The sequence below is a fragment of the Hippocampus comes genome, unplaced genomic scaffold (genome assembly GCF_001891065.2).
Source record: "Hippocampus comes isolate QL1 unplaced genomic scaffold, H_comes_QL1_v1.1 scaffold78, whole genome shotgun sequence".
Taxonomy (NCBI): domain Eukaryota; kingdom Metazoa; phylum Chordata; class Actinopteri; order Syngnathiformes; family Syngnathidae; genus Hippocampus; species Hippocampus comes.
This window is the reverse complement of record NW_017805798.1, coordinates 2210791-2220806: the sequence shown is the minus strand read 5'-3', so window position 1 is coordinate 2220806 and position 10016 is coordinate 2210791. Positions and strand designations below refer to the sequence as shown.

The following is a 10016-nucleotide window of genomic DNA, read 5'->3' as shown; positions in this document are numbered from 1 at the left end:
GAGAAGATGGGTGTTTTTTTTTAAAGGTGGGGGTGGGGGGGGGGGGGGGGGATCACAAGTGGCCTTTTTAGGAAATATACATTATACTTCTTGAAGGATTATATATATTGTATCATAATGCGGATCAATTATACACCGTAACTATAAAGCATGTTGTATTGCGGTATTCGAATTATGTAGTGATCATATATAGTATTATATGTGGCATGACAAAATGTAATGTACAAATAGATCATGATGAATTCACTTAGCATCATACTCATTTGGTATTGAGGCCGAACGTAATTACTGTTCACCAACCTACTGGCATGATCTCTTTTTTGATGAAGGAACATTCAACAGGCAGTGGTTTTGAGGCCTGCGGTCGATTCGAGCGGAGGGCAGGGAATTCCCTGACACTTCATCTAAAGAGTTGATTTTCCCTGACAGTCATTGTGGAAACAGCGGGGCCCCGATGAGGGCAATGGAAGCCAAGGAGAAGGGGGGGGACAAAAGAGAGGACAGAGAAAGGAGGGATAGCCACTTACCAAAAATACAAGGAGGAGTACCAGGAGGAAGGTTTTTCCTCACAAGCATGTTTTGTTTCATAAAAGCAGCGAACTGAGCTGTGAATGAATCGGGAAGAGAAAAGGAAGGAGGCCAGAGAGGAAGGTTGTGGAAAAGGAGACAAGAGTATTTCAGTCACGTTCCATCTTGCCCCATCAAGATGTTGTGACGTGATGAATATTTATAGACAAATTGCATCTTCCTTGCTCGTTGCTTGGACAACACCCTGTTTCCTCGGCTATGTCATCCACACTTTTCTTTCCTCCAGTTTTCTACCCCAAGTTGTCAGTTTACATGAGGAACTTGGTTCAAAGTGAGAGCAAAACCTTTGCACATGTGAAAATGTGCCATTCAACGGCAGTCTCTTCTAACCTTGAGCCTGCTTGTGTGACAACACTGTGCCAGAGCGTTGCATGTGGGTCTTGAGGAGCTGCGTGGCTGTGATCAGACTGGACTTCTGTGCTGGGGACAGACCGGTCTTGGGTTTGGGACTTGAAGTGGGACTGCTGCAGACACTGGACAAATCCTGTCGAACACAAGGGAGAGGATATTTACCACCAAGTGGCTCTCCAAATAATTCAGTTCTACTGTTGTATCTGTGACTTTGAAAATGTATGGGTTTAAAAGGTGGAGGGGATGGCCTGGTGAGTGACGGTGGCGTCTGTGAAGCACAGTGTAGAGACGGCTGGCTGTTAATTATGACTGTGTCAATGACTCAGCGTGAGCGCTAACCACTAGTCCATCTCACTGTACCACCAAAAAACATGTTTTCTGAAAAGAATCTACAACAACGGTCAGTGTCCAGAACTTCCATTGTGAGCCAATAGTTGAGCCTTTCTTGGCCTTTTGTGAAAATCCTCACCACAAATAAGCCTTGGATGAAGACTCATACCTTCAGCTGTCATTAACTGACCTCTGAACCTGACGGAGAGATCGGGAGTCTGAGCGCGGGCGAGGAAGGCCGCCCTCTCTCCATGTCAAAAGGGAACTCTCGCCGAGGCCGCCTCTTCTTCTCCGTGTCTAGGTCCCTCGTTTCCCCCGAGCCATGACTGTGGCTCTCTGCCCGTGTGAGGACACCGGACAGGAAGTCTGCAATCTCATCCTGCGGATCAGTGAAACATCATCAACAACAAAAAAAAAACATTGGCGTTTTGGGTTTAAAAAAAACCGTGGAAAGCAAAGGCAGAAATAAATTGCAAGCACCAACCTGAATGCAGCGGTCAACCATCGTCTGCGTCAGTCCCTCCGATTTCATTTTTGCAGAACTGATTCTGTCAAAAGAAAATGGACTGACTGCGGTTGTGAATGAATTTGGAAGACATTCTGTCAGACACAATGACTCACCTGACGTTATCGTCGGCTCCTCCCACCACCACCATGCTGTTATCAGTCCTCAGTTTCTCTCGGAATTCCTCCATTCCTTCCACGGTGCACTGCAGACCGTTCTGACCGACAACAAACAACACTGGGGTCTTCATGTCCAACAGTGGGTCATCTACATCCTGCGAGTCACACAGAGACATGATATCAACCAATGAGTACAAGCACTCAGCAGAAAAAAATTAATCATTCAATAACTAGGTAAATAAGGAACGCTGACCCCTCTTGGACCGTTGACTGTAAGCAGGGGGAAGCCGAGGCAAACGACGGCAGTCAGGTATTCCATGAGGGAAACCTGCGGAGTAGTCACCATTAAATCGGCTGAAAAGGCCTCCGTCAACCCACGACAGAAAAATACAAGAACTTTTAAAATACGGGAAATCTTACGTGACAAGCTATGAGCGCGCCAGCATTCCAGCCGACCAAGATGATGGGTTTGTGGGGGAAGTGCCTGCGAACCTGTAAGTTTGACGGGCAGAGTCAATCCTTGTCGGAACATCGGAATTCGACATGGTCTAATTGTTTTCATGGTGGTAATCACATCAACACTTATTCAACCTTTATTTATCCTGGTAAAGCAATTGAGCACAGATTCTCATTTTTAAGGTTGAATCGTACAACAAAGCAAAAGAGAATGTTTTGAAATCTGGGTGCCCTATCAGAAAAATACAATAGATCATACTGACAACAGCACAAATGGAAAAGTTCCCCCCCACCCCCTCCCAAAAAAGCGGATAAACACAATTCTCTCTACCTCAATGACCTTTGCACGAACAGTTCCCAGCATGTGTTCCAGACATTGGGTAATGCCAATATTGGCGCCACTGGTGACATGAGTGTGTATGGGGATGACCTGACACACACAAACAGCCGTTATCAGCACTTTTGGAGAGACGACAGGAGCAGAATTACTTGTAACATCAGACTATACACGTGACACCTTGCCAAAACAGGAGAGCTGCGACTGCCAGAATCTCATTCGTCGTGATGTTGACACGGCTGGATTGGTTGGGCTTGACGGTGCTATTAGGATGAGTGGTGACCCGGGAAGCTTGCTCTGGAACATTGAACAACAAGCATTTTTTTTGGGGGGGGGCGGGGGGGGTGGATGGGCATAATGCACTACACCAAGTTTTAACAAGTGTTGAATTGTACCGGCTTGTTTTGAGACAGAACTCCAACAGCTGGATCCCACGGACGCTTCAGTAGCAGTGAAAGGGCCTCGGCACTGGGAGATCCCGTCTTCGCGGCCGGAAGCAGCATTCTGTCGATCAGCGATGGCAGCTTCCGAAACAAAAGACGAAAACGGCACGTCATCACAAATACTAGAGCAGAGAGTCTCGCAATCGTCCGACATGAAGCCACCTTGCTTTTGAGAGTCTGCAGAACATCCAAGTAGGCAGCCAGCATGGCGAGACTCAATGATTCAATCAGGGTGGTGTGCAACCACTGCGTCAGCTTGGTCTCCCAGTTGACACTGGCTAAGGCGTGACGCACTTTTCTGGCACATTTGTCCACTGCAATTCGGCGTAATATTGGCTCATTGGATGCCTTTTGAGAATGGATCACACACACACACAAAACTCAGCATGACACTGCATGGAATTAATCCGTCAAATGCAGCTTGATTTGTTGGCCAAAAACCTATCAATCTTTTGCCACACACCTGCCACCAGGTGGCAGACTGAACAACTACACAGGGAAGTCATAACGCGAAAGTCAGCGATAGCAAGTTTGACAAAAAGCTTTGGCTGGTTACTACCGACTGCTAATCACATGGCGGCTTCACTCCTAATTCAGTCACTGCAGCTTCCATCATCTCACCTCCACGGCGGCGAATAAGCTACACTTACACTTAAGTATCGTTCTCATGAAGGGATTACGAGGAGTAATTAACAGAGGGAAAGCCGGAGAAGCCACGCTACTTAGTAAGGTAACGTTATGTCATCGTGAAAGACCGGAAGTAAAAGTGCTTGGGTGACTGTGTACATTTCAGACAAAATAAAGTGAGAAAAGGTGAGTGAGCAGTCAGTGTGTGTATGTACAGTACACATATCATAGAATAACTGAACTGTATGTCATTATCATGATATAAAATGGCCTATATCATGACAGAATATTTATTTTCCATATTGCCGAGCACTCCCTACAACAGGATTAAAAGGTCACTCTCTCCATAATTACATTACAGTAGGTTTCAAAGACATTGGGCGCTGTCTTGTCTTGAATTATAGAAACACACAAAACAAGCACAACTTACATGTTCATTGGCCAAGCGGGCTAATCTTTCAGCCTGAAGTGCTTTTAGGACTTTATTGAACAGTTTGGTCTGAGCGACGGACCACATCGTCCTGAGAGAACAATTCGGTCGTAAACACACAGTCTGATAGAGAGACGTTTCTATGGGGACTTGCCCCATGGGGTTGGCTTACTTGTTGATATGTTCCTCCCAGTCATCAGGAGGAGGGGGACTCTCCGCAACAGTGCGAGCAAAAAGGACGTGCCGCTCGCACTCCTTCATCACACTCTGAGCTTTGTGGTTATCATACAGCGGAACCGGCGTGGGGGTGACCGTCTCCACATCGATTACAGTTTCTGAATCTCTGCAATAGAAGACAAAATCAATCACAGTGAAGATTCTCGACAGCCCTTGCGGTCATTGTTTAAGGAATTAGGGCTGGGGCTATTATATATTTGCACCATCAATTCTACCCAAATGATTAATCAGATTAATTTTGATGTTGCATTCATAAACAAAATAAGTGAGGTGCATGTGTTATTGTTGTACACATTTGCAATCCTTACAACCCTGACACCAATATCTTTGACTTTGCGAGTGTGTGGCTTCAATAGGTGGAGCCTAGTCTGGTGAGTGACATGGGAGCTGGTTAAACTGGTGGTGGTAGGCTACATTAAATTAGCTAATGATCTTGTTTTTTGTGAAATACACCAAACTCTGGAAATGTTCTTTTATGCAGTCTTTCCGTTAGCCTCATGCCAAGTTATTTCTACATGGAGTGGTGTTTTGAGTCTGCAGTTGCATTAGTCCATGTGAAAAAAATGATCACTGCAAAGCTTAAAGGCAGAGATTTTGCTTTACTATTTTTTTAAATGAATTATTCAATTTATTCCAATAATCAATTCTGCTCTATGAAGACCAACTCACTGAGAGACTTCTGGCTGCCGCCGAGGGGTGACAAATAGCGTTCTTGTGGGCCGCGCGCTGCTGGCGTCCGGGTGAGCATTCCAGGGTTTGGCATAGCTATGGTCGAGACACACCAAGTCTAGCTCCCGATCATGAGCCGACAGCTGGAAGAGCAAGGATGTCCCCATTTTCCGTGCCGAAATCTGGTAGTCCTTATCCCAGCCGCGATGCATCCTCCTCCCGGGCCCTAGCAGACCCTGGGAAGGGTTCCACAACCTCTTGGGCTTGGTGTGCAGCTAAAGGAGAGTGACGAGGCAAAAAACACTTTACAGAGGGGTCTTTGGTTTACGAGGTTCCCGACATTCATTGTTTTGAGGTGAAGAATTCCCACTGTGGTTAGGAGTAGAGCAAGAGAGAGAAATAGAGATGCATGCTCTGGCATAGAAGCTACAAGGCACTCTTTGGAAAGGCCACGCCATTTAAAGGCACACACACAAACGTTATCAAGCGTGTGTTAAACTTTGGGCTTTCACATCATTAATCCAGTTTATTCTCGTTCATTATTTGGTTATATTTTTAAAAAAACAGTAATGTTTGCTTGTAGGTAGATGTAGCTAATATACCTTAACGAATTAATCTCATGAACCATGGTAGGGCTGTACATGTAACAGGACGTAGTCAAATGTGGTGTGACAGTAATCTGACCCAACTAAAGACATTCTTGACTTATAAAACAGTCCCCATTAACATTACCGTAACTGAATTATTTTATTAATACTGGGAAGGAAGGAAAATGGAATTTATAGTAACTATCGTACTTACCGTCATTGAGTTGTGAACGTGACGCCGTTGTTTGTGCATACATAAACACCTCAATATTAAAAGCCAATGCACCACTACAATTGTTACTATGTATGTGACAGCTCCAATTACATTTAAATTGTACTTTACAATACAATTAGTCCTCTATCAACGAGTCTGTGGAGAACTCTCAGGTTCGTGAGATACAATGATCAAAAAACCATTTTCAGAAGCTTTGCAGGTGCTTTGTCTTCTTCCCCGAACACCACCCATGCCCTTAATCAAAATAAGGCCATCGTAATTAAGAGGTTACGTGAACTCTTTATGGGCTTGAACGTACAATGAACGTACATCGCAAGGCACCACTAAATCAAACGGCTGCTTGCTCTGTTACTAAACACTCGATACCCGCCATAAAGAAAGTGGGTGACTTGTGGGTGGGTTGGCCTTGCTAGCTAAAGTTAGCATAGCTGGCTAAAAGCTAACAAGCCCCCTTTATGCCGCTCACCTTTGCCTCTATCGATCCATTTATGGTCGCGGTGGTTCAAAGGCTTCTTGCGTGCCTAACTAATACGAACGTGTTCATATTTAGGCGTAACTGATACACATTACACTGACGACACAGGCTGCAGGCGCTAGCTTGCTTTCGTTTTTACTGTGTGCGGTGTTGCCATTTACAATCGGCTCCGTCCCTTCTAGGCTTCGCGGTGAAAACCACGTTGGCTAACTAGGCTCAGTGGGCTGCTTTAGAATGGAACTGGCAACCCGAGTTATGGCGCGTGAGGGCTACCATAAAACGAGGGCTGGATTTCACTTTGTTGGAGTGGAGTTCGTCTCCCCCCCCCCCCCCAAAAAAAAAAAAACACATTGTGGATGGTGTGTCAGTTCACTCTATTTTAATCGTGGGCAACTGGAAATTAAGTACTTTGTTTTGGTCACTGGTCTCCAGTATCACATAATTGTGTGAAAGCTGAAGAGGAGCAGCAATTAGTTCAATATGTCATTGAAAAAATTATTACATTGGACATGGTCAAGGGATGTTAATCTTCTACTCGATGAAAGCTAATGTTGACAGTTACCCTGTGGAGTTAACCCTTTCAGGCACCTTGTAACCTGATAACGTGATAAGCTGTCAACTGTGGTAACCGCTGTCTTTCGGGGACAACCCTTGATCTTTGAGGGTTTGGTACTCTCACTGCCAAAAATGCGGTCTCGTGTGTGACATTTTCTATTCATTGACTTAAAGAGGTTGTGACCACCCCTGACTTGATTTTATTTCTTGCAAAAGATTGTTCACTTAAATCCTTTAAGTCCCAAGCCTCTTTGGAGTCTGATGAGACGCATTGCAACAATGGTAAGTTTAAAGTGCGTGGGGCTTTTTGGGGGGTTGTTTCTTTATATTTTTACCTGATATAACCAACTTTGGATGGCAAAAACGCTGTTCACTACTGTCAAAATATACTAAATAACTTTTTTTGGTTGCCCCTAGAGAACATACCCAACTCTGGCTTTGCTACTATGCGCAGTACTGTCACTTGGAAATGGTGCTTGCTATGTTAAAGTGCATGATGCAGGTAACACGGCAATACTTGGTGCTCTGTGTTCATTAAATACTGTAATTGCTGTAGCTCCGCATGTTGTATTATTATTCATTAGACGCTGCATTTTGCCTGGACGACGTTGATAATAAAACGCACCCAGTTGGATCATCTTGGATAAACAGTGATTGCATGTATTGTACCTGCAGTAGTTGCTGCACCACGTGAGCAAAATAATAAATATATCAAAAATCTAGCATTTATATCGGAGTACAGTATACAGTTATGGACTATTTATTTACTGTGTTCCCAGGTACAGCATTCCAAGACGATTCCCTGGTTATTGCGTGGCCGTGTTTAACAGATCAGCATGTGAATTCAAAGTGTTCAGGAGGGATGACCACTCTGTTGAATGTCCATTTTTTTCTGCCGTGGGAAAGTGATAGAGCAATGTCACGCTTCACCGACCCTCGCCAGGAAATAAAGCCATGTATTTAAGATTACATACCGGCAGTTGGACTACTCTTAAAGTGCAGCAACCCAAACTGATGGAAGAAAACATTATATATAACAATGAGATAATTAAACAATCAGGTCAAATGTGACAATTGAATAAAACACGCAATTCCATTTTGACGCCACCCTTCTTATTCGCGTGCATCAACCAAAATAGCAAGCTCTGCAAACAATAATTTTGAATAAGGTGTGTTGGAAGAGGGAAACAGATTTTTTTCCCCCCTTCCCAAATTGCAGTCTTTGCGATTGGAAAATTGCATTCTACTACACTTCGATGTCAATTTGAATTTAGTAAATTGTTCAACCCGACTTAAAAAAATTATATATATATATATATATATATATATATATATATATAAATGTGTGTGTATTTTGCATCACCTGATGGGATCTACTGCCACACGCTGCGCTCTGCCACAAACTGCTCACCACAAAGAGTACAGAGAAGAGAATCTTTTGTGGTGAGCTGGACTGACTCACTTCAATTAGAGCTTTGTGTACTGTATACGAAAAAAGGAAGAATCAAACGTACCTTTTTAATGGATGAGATGCAGGTCGACTAAGATCTTGAGACAACTTGGACGTTTTCAGGTATTGAATGGGAAAGTGTTACTGTGATGGTAACCGTGGTTACGGGAGGCAGTCAAACCGCTGTTCTACTGAACTGGTGGGGGTGGTGGCTGAGGAGGATTTTTGCTCCATTAACAAGATTGTGAGAAGACAAACAAAAAGGCAAAACCATTAGAAGCGAGAGTTGGGAACCTTTTAAGTCCAAAGGCCACACTAAATTGAAATACATGGTGCCCCGTTAGGTTCCACCCCCCCCCCCCCCCCCCCCCCCCCGCGTTGCCATCCAATTGATGCAGTGTGACAAAAGCAAACAGACAAAACAAGCCATGAGAAGACTAAAAATAAAAAAAATGTGACTTTAATTCAATTTTAACATGCTCGCGTATCAAAATAAATAGATGGCATGACCTCAAAAGGATAAAAATCAAAAAGCAAGATGAAAATAAAAGGAGACCAGTGTAACACAAATGGCGACCCCATGCCCATACAATCCGTTTCGATAAGACACCAACGACAAACGCTCGCAGTAGTACGAGAGCCCTTGGCCTCTCTAGTGTTTGATACAAAAGTAAAGTGCTGTTGGTGGTTTGCTGTCGGGTGAAGAAGCACTTATAGAGACAGACGAGAACACGTGGCATTGTCCGTCAAACCTTGAAGGAATGTTCTTTAATGGCGGCGCTCGGTGGTTTACATTGCATGGCGTGTTCGTTTGATTGTGACTCTGTGTGTGTGTGTGTGTGTCCACACCTTTTTGTCTTTGTGTGGCCCAATGGAGAGACGACAACTACGGTCTACACATCAGAAATCTGGTGTGATGACAACACGCACAACATCAACTCAAACTTGACAGCACACCACTTAGCAGGAAAAAAAACAACCAAAACAATGCCCCTGACCCCCCCCAAAAAAGCATCATGTCTGCACCAAAGATCAGTAATCTCCCTCATTAGACACCCCTTATAAAAAAGGGATTTTTAGATAAATAAAAGTAGTTAAAATAACCGCACTGTTCAAGTTTTTTTCTTTGCTATACACACGCACACAACCAGCGGGCATTTTCAAAGGCGGTTTGACCGGTTGATGAAGAGTACCACGATGTGTTCAAGGCCAAACAATTCCCCGGATGCTGTTAACAAAACAAAGAAGCAGTTTTTTTGTTCTTTAAGTACTTTCTGGTAGGACAGAAGTGGCACCATGATTCCATGAGAATCAGGAAGTAGTGTATCCAATTAAGTCTCTGGCACCCGCTTCAGTGCTGTGGCGGAGCTGATGAATACGTCGTGTAAACCACGCATGCGCCTGAACGCATCACACAAGGCAAAGAAGCCAATCCAGGCAGCGTTCCTCTTGTTCGGCAAGCAACTCTCCTTGGGAAAACCGTGCACGCCGGCGAGCATTGAATGTGGGAAACAAAGCAAGATGGCGCTAGATGATTTGCGGTGGGGTAGGGGTGGGGGTGCTCAGTGCACCCCCGCCTGCTATTTTGCACTTTTCTTGGACGCAGCCCTTCTCTTTGCCTG

General features: G+C 44.4%; 2 protein-coding genes across 6 annotated transcripts in view; one reads left to right on the top strand and one right to left on the bottom strand.

Annotated features, from left to right (window-relative positions):
- The window catches only part of kansl3 (KAT8 regulatory NSL complex subunit 3), a 12971-nt gene extending 6422 nt beyond the window's left edge, over window positions 1-6549 (bottom strand). Inside the window, exons 1-15 of one of the 5 annotated variants that reach the window (XM_019885556.1) lie at window positions 6381-6549; window positions 5093-5367; window positions 4359-4529; window positions 4187-4277; window positions 3292-3477; window positions 3082-3210; window positions 2867-2983; window positions 2681-2779; window positions 2314-2385; window positions 2147-2221; window positions 1891-2048; window positions 1754-1817; window positions 1460-1648; window positions 919-1072; window positions 528-605 (exon numbers count right to left, since the gene is read on the bottom strand). In XM_019885556.1, the coding sequence (XP_019741115.1) occupies window positions 528-605; window positions 919-1072; window positions 1460-1648; window positions 1754-1817; window positions 1891-2048; window positions 2147-2221; window positions 2314-2385; window positions 2681-2779; window positions 2867-2983; window positions 3082-3210; window positions 3292-3477; window positions 4187-4277; window positions 4359-4529; window positions 5093-5304 (1795 nt within the window). In that variant the 5' untranslated portion in view covers window positions 5305-5367; window positions 6381-6549. Of the gene's footprint in view, window positions 1-527; window positions 606-918; window positions 1073-1459; window positions 1649-1753; window positions 1818-1890; window positions 2049-2146; window positions 2222-2313; window positions 2386-2680; window positions 2780-2866; window positions 2984-3081; window positions 3211-3291; window positions 3478-4186; window positions 4278-4358; window positions 4530-5092; window positions 5368-5893; window positions 6338-6380 lie in introns of those variants that run through there. The other 4 variants (XM_019885554.1, XM_019885557.1, XM_019885559.1 and 1 more) reach the window with 4 other exon arrangements.
- A 207-nt stretch (window positions 6550-6756) lies between these two features.
- On the top strand, window positions 6757-8043 carry msmbl (microseminoprotein, beta-like). Its single transcript, XM_019885560.1, has 5 exons — window positions 6757-7076; window positions 7147-7226; window positions 7362-7446; window positions 7529-7634; window positions 7724-8043. The coding sequence occupies exons 2-5, from the start codon at window positions 7206-7208 to the stop codon at window positions 7851-7853; spliced, it is 342 nt and encodes a 113-aa protein (XP_019741119.1). The 5' UTR covers window positions 6757-7076; window positions 7147-7205; the 3' UTR covers window positions 7854-8043.
- The last annotated feature ends 1973 nt before the right edge of the window (window positions 8044-10016 follow it).